The sequence below is a fragment of the Macrotis lagotis genome, chromosome 5 (assembly GCF_037893015.1).
Source record: "Macrotis lagotis isolate mMagLag1 chromosome 5, bilby.v1.9.chrom.fasta, whole genome shotgun sequence".
NCBI lineage: Eukaryota > Metazoa > Chordata > Mammalia > Peramelemorphia > Peramelidae > Macrotis > Macrotis lagotis.
The window spans coordinates 27,842,966-27,860,317 of NC_133662.1; the positions used below are offsets into that span (position 1 = coordinate 27,842,966).

The 17,352-nt window shown below is 34.7% G+C and overlaps 1 protein-coding gene across 4 annotated transcripts in view; it reads left to right on the plus strand.

The window, feature by feature from the left end:
* The window catches only part of ADGRF4 (adhesion G protein-coupled receptor F4), a 49,578-nt gene that overhangs the window by 16,092 nt on the left and 16,134 nt on the right, over positions 1-17,352 (plus strand). For 3 of the 4 annotated variants that reach the window (XM_074237153.1, XM_074237155.1, XM_074237154.1), the window contains exons 3-8: positions 649-703; positions 5,637-5,794; positions 10,510-10,770; positions 12,045-13,421; positions 14,448-14,489; positions 14,926-14,985. In XM_074237153.1, coding sequence (XP_074093254.1) covers positions 649-703; positions 5,637-5,794; positions 10,510-10,770; positions 12,045-13,421; positions 14,448-14,489; positions 14,926-14,985 — 1,953 coding nt within the window. The other variant, XM_074237152.1, reaches the window with a different exon arrangement.

The following is a 17,352-nucleotide window of genomic DNA, read 5'->3' on the forward strand; positions in this document are numbered from 1 at the left end:
CATACTAATTTTTTCTTTTAATCTATCTTTTATATATATATATATTTTCAATTATAAAGGCAATTTTTGCCATTCATTTTCTATAAAATTTTGAATTCCAAGTTTTCTCCTTTCCTCTCTCCTCTCCCTCCTTCTTTAGATGATAAGGAATCAATTATATGTACAATCATTTAAAACATATGTCCATATTTATCACTTTTATCTTATTATTTTTGGTCTTCCTAGCCTTGGTTTAGTCATCTGTAAAATGAGGGAATTGTATAAGATGGTATCTCTTAGGTTCCTTCTAGCTCTAACTTTATTATTTTATTATTATTGATCTTCCCATCTTTAATTTCCTCATCCAAAATGAGGGAAATTGGACTTGAAATCCTCCAAAGTCCATTCTGGCTCTAAGACTATTATATTTATTGACCTTGTCCTCAGTTTCCCCTCCTGTAACAAAAAGGAAATTAACAAGGTGGCTCTTGCATTCCCTTTCAGCTTTAGACCTATGGTTCTCTGATCCAAGTCTATGGTATTTCCCAAACTGTATTGTATACTATTTGTTCTTCCTAGAACCCCAAAAAATCTTTCTCACTTCAGTGATAAAGAGGTAAGGTAGGAGAACCATAATAAAGAACACATTTCGGAATTCATGTTTTTCAGGTTGTTGACAAAACTGAAGATCTGAAAGATAAATCAAAGCTCAGGGACTTCCAAGGTATGTAGTTGGGGAACAATCTTTACAATTCCAGAAATCAAGAAGGATGTGGGAAAGCAAAGCAGGTCCTTGACACCCTACAATTGGGAAATAAAGGTATCTGAGATTTTAGATCAGATTGAAAGTATTTTTCCTTGAATTTATTAGTAAAATATTTATTTTTAGCATTCTACATTCTACCTTCTTTGAAATAAGTATGTTATATTGAATGGAAAGAGAACACAGTTTGAAGTCAGAGGACTTGGGTCTAAATTATGGTTCTGCCACATTTTACCCATATAACGCTGAAAAATTTGCTTCTGAGTCTCAGTTCTTTCATCTGTAAAATGTATGAAATAATGTTTTCCTACCTACCTTTCAGGTTTATGTCTACAAGGGGCATAATATCACAGTATATAGCATCTATTTAGCGCTGGAAGAGGCTTCAGAAATAATTTTATAGTTAGAGAAATTGAGACCCAGGGAGGTTAAGTGACTTGCCTGAGGTAGCATTGTTCATATCATCACAGAAACTTGAAGCTTCATCCTTTGACTTAAAAATTCTTTTTATTTTCCAATGTTCTAGGAAAAGTACTTTGTAAAACTTAGTCATGTAAATGTATGTGGTGTTTGTTGCTGTTATTGTCATCATCATCATTATCATAATGGTTTAAAATAAGCCCACTTTAGGTAATTAGGCCAAAGATTATTACTAAGAATGCTGAGGATGATTCTTTCACCAGTGAGCTGTCTAGACACAGGGGAATAATAATTAATAGCAATAAAATGATAACTAGCATTTATGTAGTATTTTTTTATAAAAATTACAAGTTTGTGAGATAGGCACAAGATGCCTTTTGAAATTATAATCCTTAAATTTATAGGTAATAAAACTGGAGCCCAGAGAATTGAAGCTGGAGGGTGTTAAAATAGTGAATTTCTAAGACAGAACCCTGATCTTATTGATTCCAAGTCTGACATTGTATCCATGTATCATGATAGTTAATAGTTAGTAACTTATATTAGCTAATGCAATAGTTAATATTTAAATTTTGTAAATTTATGTAGACATACATATTTTATCTGTATAATTTTACAAAATTTAAATTATAGTTTATAACATATAAATCTATATAAATATATGTATAGTCTAATATAATACAGAATTATATCTGTTTGCATATAGACACATATATTTGTATATATGTATGTACTTGCGTACATGTATAGACAGATAGATAGCTAGAGAGACTGAGAGGTAGAGAGATAAGAGAGATAGAGATAGAAAAATAGAGATCATTGTCATCAAGGAGAGATTGACCAAAGGATGCGTCTTCAAACCTGTGTTATTCCACATTTTTATGTGTGACCTGGAGGGAGATACAGAAGCCACATTTTACTGATTTGCAGCTAGCTATTCAAAAGCCTAGAGTTAGAATTAGCATATTGGATGTTAGTGTCAAAATCTGAAAAATCTAGACAATAGGTATTTAAGAGGCGATTACATACCTGTCATTGTGCTAAGCACTGGACATACAAAGAAAATCAATCTCTGTTCTTAAGGAGCTCACAGTCTAGTGGAAGAGACACCATGCAAACAATTATGCATAAACAAAATATATTTGTTAACAAATGGAAATATTCTAAGAGGGAAGGTACTAAAATTAAGAAGGATTAGGAAAGGTTTCTTGAAGAAAATAGTGTTTTTAACTGAGACTTAAAGGAAGCTAGGTTGTTCAGAGGAAAGAAAGCCAGGCTTAACATTAGGAAGATTCATTTTCCAAGTTCAAATCTGATCTCAGATATTGACTGGTTGTATGATCCTGGGCAAGTCATTTAACATTGCCTCAGTTTCCTCCTCTGTAAAATTAACTGGAGAAAGAAATGGTAAATCAATCTAGTATCTTTGCCAAGAAAACCCCAAATGGGGTCATGGAGAGCTGGACACAACTGATAAAGGTTTTAATGGAACTGAACTGAGAAAGTCAGAACATGGAGATGAAGAAGGAGAGAATTACAGGCATGGGGGACAGTCGGTAAAAATGCATGGAGTTAAGAGATGTAGTATATTGTTCAAAGATCAGTAAGGTGACTAGACTCCCTAGATCACAGAGTATGTTGAGGGGAGTATAATGTATAAAAAGACTAGTTTAATTGTTATAAATTGCTTTAAAAACCAAACATAATTTAATATTTGATGCTAAAGGTAATAGGGAGTTACTAGGGTATATTGATTGGTGTTGGCCATTGTCCTCCTGACTCAAGGGTCAATGCTCTATCCACTTAGCCACCTAACTGCCCCAGGAAGATCACTTTGATTATTGAATGGAAGATAGATTGGAGTGAGATGAGACTAACCAGAAAATAATGGTATAGTCCACATGAGAGGTGATAAGCATCTGTATAAAATGCTGTTAAGTCTAAACAAGAGAAGGGAACATTTTAATAGATGTTGAGAAAGTAGAGTCAACAGAATCTGGCAACAATTTATATTGGTGGAAGGGGTAATGAGATAGAGTGAAGACTTGAGGATGACATCTAGATTATGAGCTTGGGTGAGTAAGAGAATGGTACCCTGGACAGTAATAGGGAAGATAGGAATAGGGAGAATTATAGGGGAAAGAAAGATGTTAGCAGTCTGGAAATAAGCAGACTCTAGTTGGAAGAAATTTTATAAAGATAAATGTAAAATCCTACACTTGCATTAAAAGAATCATCTGTACATATACTGAAGAAGGGAAGTATATCTGGGTAATACCTAATGTGAAAAAATATTCATGTTTTTAGTGGACTATAAGGGCAATATGATATAGTATGATATATACCAAAACACCTCAATGTGATATCTGACTTTGCCAATAAAGTCATGGTAATCAGGATGAGGAACTTAGTTGTGATGTTTCATGCTTTATTTGGAACACATTTGGAATATTCTGTTCAATTCTGGCTGTCACATTTTTAGGAATATTGTTGATAAACTAGATTATATTCAGAGGATGATGACTTAGATTATGAGAGAACTGGAGACTGTATCATATTTGAATCAGTAGATGGACTTGGGAATGTAACCTGGAGAAAAGAACACTTGGTAGGAGCAATATCACTGTCTTCAAGCATTTGAAGGTTTCCAGATAAAAGGATTAGACTTATTCTATTTCCCATTTATTTTGAAGAGAAATGATTTGAAAGCCACAATATATGTTATAATTTTGCCACAGTTGCGTATTACAGAAACAAGTTTCAACTAGATCAAAAGAGTTGTTCAGAAATTGAGTAATTAGAGCAGCTTTGGAGGTGCAAGGGATAGAGAGAGTGCTGGCCATTGAGTTAGGAAGACTGGAATTCAAATCTGACCTGGAACTCTTCCCTGGGCATCTTTTTTAATATGTTTGCTTCAGTTTCCTCATTTGTAAGATGAGGATAATACTGTATTTCCCCATGTATAAGACATACCTATTTCCAAAAAATTTGAGGTCTAAAAACTGGGATCATCTTAGTGGTTGTAGATGTTTTCACTTGCATTTTCCACTTTTTCATGCTTGATGTCTTTGTGCTCATTGTTTTGCAATTGCTACCAGTATATTAGATTATGTTTTGCCACGTTCTGTCCAGAAATGGCTCAGAAAAGATTATCATACAGTGCTGAATTCAAGTTCAAAGTGATCCAGTTTGCAAAAATGAATGACAATCATGCTGCTGAACATGAGTTTGGTCCTCCTCCAACTGAGAAAACAATCTGAGACTGTCTACAGGAAGAAGTAATCTTCCTGAAAATGCCACAGCAGAAGAAGGCCATGAGAGGCAAGTCAGCAAAAATGGCCTGATCTAGAGAGGGAATTGAATAGATGGATTGAAGAGCAAAGAACAATTGGAATTCCTTTGTCCACAAAGATGGTTCAGCACGAGGCCAGAACTGTTGATGAAAAAGAAGTGACTGATTTCAAAGGAGGACACAATTGGTGCTTCAGGTTCATGAAACAGAATGGACTAAGCATGCATCCACACACCAGATTTGACCCAAAAGATGCCTGAAAGTTATGAGCAGAAGGTCCTTCAATTTCATGATGAATAAAACTTGAGCTTAATAACTTTATGTAATGCATTTTTTCAAATTTTGGGCCTCAAAATTAAGGTTACTCTAATATATGGGGAAGTATGGTAATAGTACCTGTCTCCCAGGGTTGTTTTATGTATCAAAAGAGATAATAACTGTAAAGTGCTTAGTATAATACCTAACACAGAAATTGCTTCATAAATGTTAGCTATTAAATTATTATTTTTTTAGAGGGAAGTGGAGGTTTTCAGGCAAGAGCTGAATGAACAATTGTGGACTTTGCACAAAAGATTTCTGCATGATCTCTGATGCTCTTCTACTTTGAGATGTCAGAAAGAAAAATGACATTAATGGCAGAAATTCAATAGTGGAATGGCGTTTATTTTGTTTTGTTTTTCTAGTTTCTGTATGTCCCTAGCCACTTCCAGGCCACCTAGGAAGATGGTTGGCAGAAAATAAAATGTTTAGGCAGTACAACTTAGTTTTTTGGTTAGAAAAAAGAAATGCAGAGTCAGGAAGCCAAGGACTGCTTAATTGGAGACATTTCATAAAGTACTGGGTTTGTAGTCAAAGTATATATTCAAATCCCATTGTGCCATTCCAGCCTCTCTAGGCATCAGTTTTCTGATCTGTATTAAGGGAATAAATAATACCTGTTAACACCTCCCTGAAAGAATGGGTTGTTATGATGTTTGAATGAGAAAATACATGTAGTAAAAGACTTTGGGACTCTGAGAAAGCTAAATAAATGAGAGCTGTTATGAGTTGAATTTCTTCTACAGCTGAACCTGTACAGTGGGAACCTCACTTTTATCTTATGTTGCCTTGGAGATCAGGTGAAAATAGTTAACAGTATGCCCTGTGGTAATTCTGGTTGGGTGTCATTTCTATCTTCTCCAGAGCAATGCCAAGGCATCTGTAGGAATGGCTCTAGCTGTACACAATCCTGTCAAAATCCCTTCCATGGAAAAATAGGATTCACATGTAATAATAAAAGATGGCAAAAATCCAATGAAACATGTACGAGTCTTAGCATCCAAACACTTTTTGAGTTTAAGGTATGTATGTTACATTACTGGGCTATGGGCCAATGAAAGGTGTGGTAAGAGGCTGGTGGGGAGAAGTTGATCTTATCAGTCTAGAGGGATAATTCCACCTCAAGTTTCATTTATCATTTAGCTTTTGTGAAGTAAAGGTAACCTTTGATGCCCTAATAGAGATATTTCTGATAGGCTCAGTCTAGTATTACTTGGAGGGGTTCCTTAAGCCAGAATTTACTGAGTCTGAATTCTTTCTTTGGTACTATTAGCTATGTGACTCTGAGCATTTGACTTCTCTCATTCTCAATTTTCTTATCTATAAAATGTGAATATTAATAGTAATTAATTTTAATAGTTGTGAAGGACTTGTGAGAACCAAATGAGAAAATAAATGTAAAGCACTGCACAAATCTTAAAGCCCTATGTACATGCTTGTTAAAAGTATTATTTAGAAAAGATCTCCCATGCCTAACCCACAGCTATTCCTAAATCTCTAGGTTTTTCTGTCTTTCTATATCATCTCCCTTTCATTCTTCAGCCATTTGATACTTTTAATTTCATACCATCAAAATTTGCTTTCAAAAAAGAATTCAAAATGACAGAAGTGTAAAGAATTATTTCTTCCTGGAACAGCTAGATGACTCAGTAGATAGAGTGCTAGCTTTGAAGTTAGGAAGACTCATCTTCCTGAGTTCAAATCTGGCCTCAAACACTTCCCCACTATGTGAACTTGGGCAAGTCACTTAACCCTATTTGTCTCATTTTCCTCATTTCCAAAAATGGTTGGAGAAAGAAATGGCAGACCAGTCAAGTATCTCTACCAATAAAGAGACAGACTGAGCAACATACACATATGACTGAGCACCACATACACACACACACACACACACACACACACACATACACACACACATATGTATGTGAGGACGTGTGTGTTTGTATATATACAGACACATAGCTATATATATGTTAGTTGCCTAGGGTCATTTAACTTATATGTATATACATATGCGTATAGATAAATATGGAGAGAGAGAGAGAGAGAGAGAGAGAGAGAGAGAGAGAAAGTTGATAATTTTAGTTTTGGGGGCAAGGTGAAACTTTGATCTTTTTACTCCTTATCTCATTTCTCAAAGCAATTTCCTGTTTGTCCTCAATGAAACTGGCCTGAGTTAGTCTGGTACTTCTAAGCAGAGGTCATCAAACTTTACCTATAGGGAACTAGACAAATTATTATTTCCAGGGAAACTTAAGAGGTATATTGATTGATGCTGGTGAACTGAGCAGATACAATGTAATAGTAATTGTAGTAGTGGTATTAGTAATAATAATAATAATAATAATAACTAATATCTAATTTTACTTTTCCTATGTGTAGGTAATTCATTTACTATTATATGTAGGCAATAGACTTACTAGGACTAGCAGGGTATAATCTTTAAATTGGTTTTCCAAGTGGTACACAAATCTGCAGTAATCCTTATCTACAGGATTGAACCCGATGACCTCTAAATATCTTTAAGCTCTAAGATTCTATATATCCCCATGACCTAGCCAAAAGGTCCCCTGGAGTTTTATTTAAGGAGGAAATCTTTTCCAAAATGACCTATTGTCTAGGTGATCATGAAATAGAATGAAATAACTAGCCTACCACATGAATATGAAACCTATGATTTTTGACTTTATTACCATTTTCTAAATTCTAATTGTTACCTAACTAAAAACTTCTATATTTTTAGAGACTTAATGTGACATTTTCCAAAATTTTTTCCTCTCCAAAGAGATATAATTTATTTTTAAAAGATAAGAGATTCAAATCCAATAAATTAAACAATAACTATTTTCTCTTTATTAACTCTTCTTCTGATAGTCTGATTTTGTTTGTTTATTGTCATTTTTATAAAAAATATAGTTCAAATTCATTTTATATAAAATATAGTTCAAAAATCTTAGTATAGTTTTAAGCTTTAATACATAACTTGAAATGGCACCAAGTCTTCTGGAATTCCCTGTATATTGTCTAAAAGGGGTACTTCTCTTTTGGGTGATTGAGGAAATAGAACAAAAACCAACAACTTCACCAGTCCTACCCCTCTCCTTTTTTTCTTGCTCCTGAGTTGATTTGTATAGTAACCAGGAGCATTATAGGTGTTGAAAAGTCCTCCTAACCATCTCTCCAATCACTTCCTTTGCAGTTTTGCTAAGTGAAATGATCAAATCATTTTATTCTCTATTTATCATGTTGTAGAAGTTGTTATTTTGATTGTTGTTCAACTGGTTCACTTAATTACATCAGATTTTGTACATTTTTTAATATCTTTTCGTACTCTTATTATTTGTTATGGACTAATAAATTCTCTTTTAAATTAAACAAACAATAAACATTTATTAAGTGCCTACCAAATGCCAGACTAGGGATACAATAAGAGTTTTTTGCCCTTTAGGAGCTTACAGTCTGATGAGGGAAGTAATATACAAAGCAAACCAAATACAGGTTAAATAGGAAATAACAGACAAAAGGCAATGGAATTGAGGTTCTATCACATCTTTGTGTCTTCTCCAAGTGATCTCAAGGACTTCATTAAGCTAAAGTGTATAAGGAGCTGAGGTGATATGATTCTTTTCTAAATAATTTTTCCTTTTTGTTTTTCTGAATTTGATCAATATTTACAAACAAATACTTCTATATGCGAAGAAAAACATAAAAAGATTGTATATGGAATAATAAATCTGTACTACATGTAGCTTGTTTTTCTAAAAGTATATCTTTAACATATTAGTTTCAAAATTATCTTCTCAGTTTCTGTGAATTTAAGAAAAATGTTTCAATGAATTTTCTTCCTCACTCTTCCAACACCCCTCTTTTTTGGTATCTCTAACACTAACTCCAATCCCAAGGGGGAAAAAAATCTTCCCTTGTAATAAATAATCAAAATTGAACAAAATAAAGAGGAGGTTTCTTTTAAATCAAGATGGGGTGAGCTTTTTCTCTGCTAAGGACAATTTGAATATTTATAACTTGAAAATTAACCTGTTATAGTTGGTCAAACATTTAATTAATTCACTCTAATAAGCTTCTAGATTTATTGAATTTTGCATCTCACCTGAGGCTGCTATGGCAGCCACAGACCAGGACTTATATAGTCTGCAGGCTAAACATTCACTGCCCCTGTTTTAAACTCTTAAAATACCCCCTGGTTGACATGTTAATTAATTCAAGAACAAAATTTAAAATGACAAGTAGAGTTGATAAAACTCATGACTTTTGCCCTATGTTTCTCCAGCTACCAAAATCATTATAATCCCTATGGGCAAAATTATTTATGTCATCATTTTGTTTCTGCTTTCTTTGTTCTATCTCATGTTTTATATCTTCCTATATTTCTCCTTATTTTTCATATTTATCATTTCTTCAGAAACAATACTATTTATATGTTAATATCTATTTATATATTCCTCAATAATTGGGTTGGTAGACCATGTCTAAGTTTTTTTTCTTTTGAATAAAATATATATGAATATTTTTCCATGGATAAGTCTTTCTTCTCATTCATCTCTTCAATATTAGCCTTTGGATATAGTTTTTTTAAAGTATCACTAAACTGAAAGGTTTGTATCATCATTTTTATAATAAACATATATTACTAGATAACTGGATAAAAATATTGTAGTAACTAACATTCCTTTCTGCTTTTCTAATCATTTGAGCATGGAACAAGAGTCTAGATGCCTCAGAGGGATGCAGAAAGTAAGACTTACTTTATATTCTTATAGCTAGTTATCAAGAACTAGTCTCTTCCTCTCACTTCCCCCAGCCTCTGCATACTCTCCTGACTGTCTTTTTCATTTTCTAGTAGCAAGCATTGCTACTAGATAAAGATTCTCCCAATCCTGAGGTTGCAGGCATGGAGAAATTTTAAAAGTTCTTTGACATTATTTCTATTCCCAAGTGAATGGAGAAAGAATTTAAATTGTTTTTTTCAAAATTTGATGTCAGAGAGTCATTATCACAGGATTCACCACAAGGTGGTGACTTATTTTGGCTATCACAATCCCTGAAACAATATGGTGTTGTGATATCTGTTGATGGAGGGAGTATTCGTAACAATGAAGTCTTGTACCTGGAAAAAAGTATTGAAGTGATTTATCAAATTAACAAGTGAATAAACTTTTTTGAAGTTCTTATTATGTCCTAAGCACTGTACTAAGTGTTGACACAATAAAAAGCCAAACAAACAAACAAAAACAGTCTCAGCTATTAAGAAATTCAGAGTCTAATAAAGGAAGAGACAAAACTCATACAACTATGCACAAATGAGATAAATATTCAGGACAATTTGACAATTTGGAGATAATTTCAAGAGAGAAGGTGAATTAGGTTAAATTCCCAACTTTTTAGAAGTCAATACACCCTATCATTGAGTGTTGATTATTTATTTCCCTTTCCTTTCTTTTCTTTCCCTTATCTAAAAATAAGACTGCTAAATCATGGCTTAAAACCATTATATTAATTTGCATGAATTAATTTCATTTTGAGAATTGTTCAGAAACTTTTGGGTGATCATTGAGATGTTGCCTAATCTGGATCTGATTCTCTGTCCCAGAAAAGATGATATTCTACTTTGTAAGTGTCTGATGATGGTAACCAGACACCTGTAAGATCACCCCAGATCCCAGTAAGGTGTCTTTTCTGCAGAAGGCAATGGCTATTTTTCTGTTTTTCTTTTTTACAGGATCACTTTGGAGTTTCAGTAGCTGAGTCTAGCTTACTTAGTGGCTCACGACTTTCTTCACATACGTTACCAAATATACTTAATGAACAATTCATTGAGTCATTAGAACAAGGCATCTGGAAGTATTGTCCTCATGATTATGCCTGTATAATCAATGGTGTGAAGTCTTCAGAAGCTACATCTGGAAACATTGCCTTCATAGTCGAATTGCTGAAAAACATATCCACATTCTCTACAAAAGTCAATTGGATTAAGATGCAGGTATAACTTTTTTATAGGTTTTTTGGTAGTAAAATTAGCTATATTTCTCAGAAGGGCAGGTAGATGGTACAGAGTATAGAGTATCAGGCTTAGAAAGCTCATCTTCCTGAGTTCAAATCTGATGTCATATACTTATTTACTCTGTGACTCTGGGACAAAAAAAAATTGCTGTACATTGTTTGCCTCAGTTTTATTTGCAAAGTAAGCTGAAGAAGAAAATGGTAGACCACTCTAGTATCTTTTCCAAAAAACAATTCCAAACAAACCCATATTGGATCATGAAGAGTTGGGCAGGATTGAAAGGATTGAACAACAACAAAAATTTAGTAGGTGGGCCTTTAGTAGCTTCTTACCCTTCACCTTTTAACACCTAGGCTCAAGCTTGCTCATTGTCACCAAGAGTCTATTTTGTATTCCATTAGACCTTGGTTTCTTAGTCCTCTGATGTCTTTGGAAAGAAATCCCCAATAAGGTATTCCTCAATGATAACTTAAGTTATGACTTCTCTCAATAATATTTATATTTTAATAGAGGATTCATTTATCAAAATATCTCCAAGACCAGTGATTTAAAAAAGGAATCATTCCCCAACAGAATTTGGAGGATTATTCCAACTCTTCAGGAGGTTTCATGGTCTCTTCAGGTTGACATTCCCTTCCAACCACAACTCATACTGTGGGAGACTTGTGCTTATCTTCCACTATTGCACAGAAAGTACTAAGAATTCTTTACAGACTTTGGAAGGGAGATATGCCATTGTTTTGTTTTTAAATATGAAGTTATTTTGGGAATAGAAACCTGAGCTATGAAGCAATGAGTGTAATGGAAAGAGTATTGAACTTAGAATCGGAGGATCTGAATTTGAGTCTTCCTACTATCTATGTAGCCTTTAGCAAATAATTTAACCTCTCTGGGCCTCAGTTTCCTTAGTTTTAAAACAATAGGGTTGGAAGGAGTGACCTTTAATCTTTTACTTCTGGAGCTGTCAACATATGAATTTACTCAAAGTCAGATTTTGTCCAATGTCCAGTCTTTACTGGACATGTGATTATGTGTTAGGTCATATAAACTCAGCAAATATCAAGTCTCATTTATTTTTAAAATGGGGATGGATAATGATAACATTTGACCTGACTATCTCACAGGATAACTTGACCAGGGTTATCTCAAAGGATATAATTATCTGTGAAGTTGATGGAAAAATGTAAAAAAGTACTGAACAAGTATAATTTTTATTATTTTTATTATTAATTATCTCTTATCTCCATTGGCAGAGTTTCAGCAAAATGGCTAACCATGTTCTCAACAGATCAGTGGTCAAAAATTGGGCCTTCATTCCTGAGAGAACCACTTGTTCAGTTTTGCTAGAATCAGTGAATTCATTTGCCAAGAATCTCATCATTACTGATGAGCCTGAGAATATTGTGGATGAACCCTTTATTCAGACCAAAGGCTTTAGAATCAGCCGCAGTCCCTATGGGAAGAGCTTCAATTTCTCTATGAGGATGACTGATGGTAAGGAGGATGTACAAGGGAAAGTGTTCATCCCCTGGAACGAACTACAAAAGCTCTCAGCTCCCTCCCAGGCCATTAGCATTGCCTTCCCAACCCTGGGAGACATTTTGGAAGAAGCACATGTGCAGAATGAGAGTTTTCCCAGACAGGTGAATGGGCTGGTTCTCTCAGTAATCTTGCCAGAAAAGTTGAAACAGGTCTCATTCATTTTTGAGAAGATCAATAAATCCCACAATGTCAGAGCTCAATGTGTAGGCTGGCACTCTCGGAATAGGAGGTGGGTTAAGGAGGCCTGTCAAACCACAGAGGATGTAGTGGATAAAGCCTCATGCCGCTGCAACTATACCAATTTGCTGATGTCCTTCTCCATTCTAATGTCCCCTAAGACCTTAATCAATGAAACCCTGGATTACATTACCTGTATTGGCCTCAGCATATCTATCTTAAGTCTTATTCTGTGCCTGATCATTGAAATCACAGTGTGGTCTCAGGTGACAGTGACAGAGATCTCCTACATGCGCCATGTATGTATTGTGAACATAGCCACATCACTTCTGATAGCTAATGTATGGTTCATCGTTGCATCATTCTTTGATGGCAGGGAACGAAATTACAAATGGTGTGTATCAGTGACATTTTTTAGTCACTACTTCTACCTTTCCCTGTTCTTCTGGATGCTGATCAAAGCCCTCCTCATCCTATATGGAATACTGATAGTGTTCCGCCGGATGATGAAGTCTACTATGATGGCTACAGCCTTTTCAGTTGGCTATGGGTGCCCTCTGGTCATTGCTGCCATTACAGTTGCTGTCACTGAACCAGAAAAAAATTATGTGCGACCCCAGGCCTGCTGGCTCAAATGGGACAACTCTAAAGCTCTTCTTGCCTTTGCCATCCCAGTACTGACTATTGTGGCAGTAAACCTAATTGTGGTTTTCATTGTGGCTGTCAACACTCGAAGGCCTTCTATTGGAAGCTCCAAGTCTCAGGATATGGTGACTATCATGAGGATCAGTAAGAATGTTGCTATCCTTACCCCACTGCTGGGACTGACCTGGGGTTTTGGAATAGCCACCTTAATAGATAGCCGCTCCTTAGTCTTCCACATCATCTTCTCCTTACTCAATGCTTTCCAGGTAAGTGACACAAACTGGGGAATATTTTTCCACTATTCTGGACCAAGGGAATTTAACCCAAATAAACTTTGTCAGCTACAATTATGGGCATTTGACAACATTTGGGCATCCTTGCTAATCTCTTTCTTTTTCCTGCTTAACTCTTATCTAATTTCTACTGTAGTCATTATTCTTCTCTGGTCTCAGATTTACTGATACACCTCATGGCTCAGTATATATATCTCTCTGGGTCTGAAATCAGGAAGACTTGAGTTCTAGTCCAACCTCAGACATTTAATGTGTGACCCTTGGCAAGACACTAGACCTGAGTTTGCTCTAGTTTCCTCATCTTTATATGGAGATAATAATAGCAACTGACTCCAAGGATTTTTGTGAACATGAAATGAGATAATAATTGTAAAAGGTGTTTGGCACATAGCAGAAGTTACATAAATTTTTATTTTCACTTTAATGATCTTTACAAAAAATTTTTGTATGTATTTTTACTAAAGGTTACATAAGACTCCTAGCCTGGGAGGTTTGTTGTTATGTTATAATTTGGATTTATAAATCTAAAAAACCAAATCTAAAACATCAGAGCCATAAATTTAGACATTTTGGTGCCTGGGGCAAGTAGCACTAAATGCATGTCCACAAATCAACTTATAACTCATGATATGGGAAAATACAAGAGATAATTAAAACAAATTTAATTGAGTGGGAGTATAGTTATTTACTATAAAGGCTTATTGATGGGTGTTATTAACAATACTTGTTATCTGTTGACTTCCTATTTTTCTTGATAGTTAAGTGTTAAACACTATTGTCTCTATAATGTTGAAGTACTGTGTTCCTGTTGACATGTAAATGAAACAAATTCAATTGAAAATTTTTATAATGTAGCTATTTACATTCTATAAATTTTTTGTACTTATGGACCAAAGTTTCAGTAGCTTTGCCCTAATTATGATTCTGGAAGACATCTGAAGGCGACATGGTCTGGGAGATGTTCTCCCTTGTTCTTATACATGTTGATTATTGTTCTAGGGTTTCTTCATCTTGCTGTTTGGAACCATTCTGGATCAAAAGGTAAAATTTTGTGTAGTTCATATAGTGAACTCAATTTCCTTATTGGGGATTGCAGCAAATCTTGCAGAGGCCTATTTAAAATTCACAAGTGAGCAAACAAAAGCTTGAGTATAGAGTTGGGGGGGGTGGGAATTGGGAGCATAGAAATGAGTTGGGGGAGAGAGGAAAATTCTTTTTGATTCATACTCAAGCAACCACCAACTACATGTGAGTATAGATAAGGACAATGTGAGAAATAATATGTATCCAGTATAGATAGGTTACTTGTATGTTGACGGTTATTGCATGAGTAATTGAATTTGAGGCAAATCATTGAGCTAACATTCTTATATTCAAGTTGAAGTGGGGCAGATTTGAATTTTGTGGGTTTTATTTTTCCCAAGGCTTTCTCAGAGTCTATTTCATCCAGCAATTTGTTTTTTTCCTTTGGTTTTAGACAAGAGAAGCCTTGAAGGTGAGGATATCTTCCCTGAAGGGGACATCAAGGACTGAAGAGGTAAGTAAATTTCTTTTCTTTTTTTTTTATAACATTGTGGAGTTTTGGGGACAGAAAAATAGAAGGCAACTATTCTTTTCCATAGACTACTTAGTACTCAGATTTTGCTGGAGAACAGAATCTTTATTGTTTGGAGATTTCTCTCATATTTTTTTACATGGATTCTGTCTCTCTCAGAATCATTCCTTCCAGCTCCAAATGGATCTAAAATTAAATGCAATCAGTACCCAGCAAGGTGAATATTCTCTCTCTCTCTCTCTCTCTCTCTCTCTCTCTCTCTCTCTCTCTCTCTCTCTCTCTCTCTCTGTATATGTGTGTGTGTGTGTGTGTGTGTGTGTATTCATCCCTATGCACTTTTCACTCTCAATCCTAGTCTCTTTCCAGAACTCCCCTTGGAAACTGCTCACTAGAAATAGCTATCTGGATGTTTTATAGGAATCTCAAAATCAATATATCAGAAACCGAGTTTATCTTTTTCATAAAATTCACCCCTCTTTTGAACTCTCTAGTCTCTCAGGTTCACTTTCTCAGTTCTCCATCCCTCATCTCATTTTTCAATCCATAACCAAAATCTTACTTTTTCTATCTTTATAATAGTTAATGCATCAAAATCCTCTTTGCCCACATGGTTATCATACTAGTTTAGGTCCTTATCACCTATAATTTGTATTATTATAAAACTGATTTCTAATAACTTTCCCTCTTTCAAGTCTATTCCCTTTCCAATTTACCCTAACCACGACTGCTAGAGTGATTTTACTGAAATAATGTCCTAACTATGTCACTTCATGAATTCCACTGGCTCACTGTTAACCCTAATGTCTTCATTAGAACCAGGTTCCAATCTGCCTTTGTAAACATTACTTTTTTTTTTACTCCTCTTTACTCATTCTATGGTCCAGGAGAATTGGCTTTCTTGTTGTTTCATACATATGACTTTGGACAGGAATGAATCCCCATACTTGGAATGCTCTTTCCTTGCTTGTGTCTCTTAGAATAAGTTTCCTTCAAAATACATCATAAATTGCAGTAATTACATCAAGCTTTTCTTAATCTCTTTGGTTTCAAGAGCTTTTTCCCTAGGGGGGTAGCTAGATGGCACAGTGCATTGGAGTGTTGGACTTGGAGTCAGGAGGACTTGAGTTCAATCTGGACTCAGACACAGACTAGCTGTGTGATTCTGGGCAAGTCACTTAACCCTGTGTGCCTCAGTTTCCTAATCTGCAAAATGAACTGGAGAAGGAAATGGTAAACTACTCTAGAATCTGGATCAGGAAAAGTAGAACTTGACTATTGTTAAACAACAGCAAAATTCCTCTCCTAGTTAATCCTATTTACTTTTTATATTTTTCTTGTATATGCTTGTATTTGTATATGTCTCCTCTGGTAGAATTAAATTACTTGAGGGTAAGTATCGTTTTGTTTTTATCTTTGGTGTCTCCAATGTCTAGAACAACAGTGGCTAGAACTTAGTAAATACTAGCTTGTTCACTGAGAAAATACTTATTGAACTAGACTAAATTGAAATGAATTAGATAACTTTGAAGTGGTAGATTAGAATAGTAAAACTCCCATTGAATAGATTCCACTGGAAGGGCATAGAGGAGTCTCCATGGAGAAAGTCAAGCAAATGATAGTGCTTGATCACTCTGTATGTCTGGTTATTAGATGTATCATAAAAAGAATAATGGTGATTATTATGATAAATATATAATAATAAGCATCAGAAGAGGTAATGTGGTGAGGGACATCCTGCAAGTATTTAGTCCAAATCTATAATTTCACTAGAGTAGAAAACTCTGAATGTGGGAACTAAGCTATTCACACTTAGAATGGCACTAAGACTTTGGGAACATCCTGTGTATTTGTATATTCAAGCACACAACACACATGTACAATGTTCATATATATGTGTATATGTATGATTTTATACATACACATAAGTATGCATGGGCACAAATATTATAATAGCTAGCATCTATATAGTGCTAAGCAATTTACAAATATGATTTCATTTGGTTCTCACAATATCCCTTAGTGCTAGGTACCATTATTATTATTAACATTTTACTGTATTGAATCAAAAAAAGATGAAGTGATTTGTCTAGGACTGTGTAGTAAGTAAATATTTTAGAACAGATTTGAATAAAAGTCTTTCTGACTATAAGGTCCATGCTTTACCCTCTGAGCAACCTAATTGTCCATGGACTGTATGTGTGTATATACAGAAATATAAAAAAGACTATTCATATGTTTATATAATCCATGCATACATATTTTCATTCATATTGATATATTGGAGTGTACAAATTTTCACCATACACATTTATGTTTATGTGTGCATATACACAAAAGGTCCTATAAGTC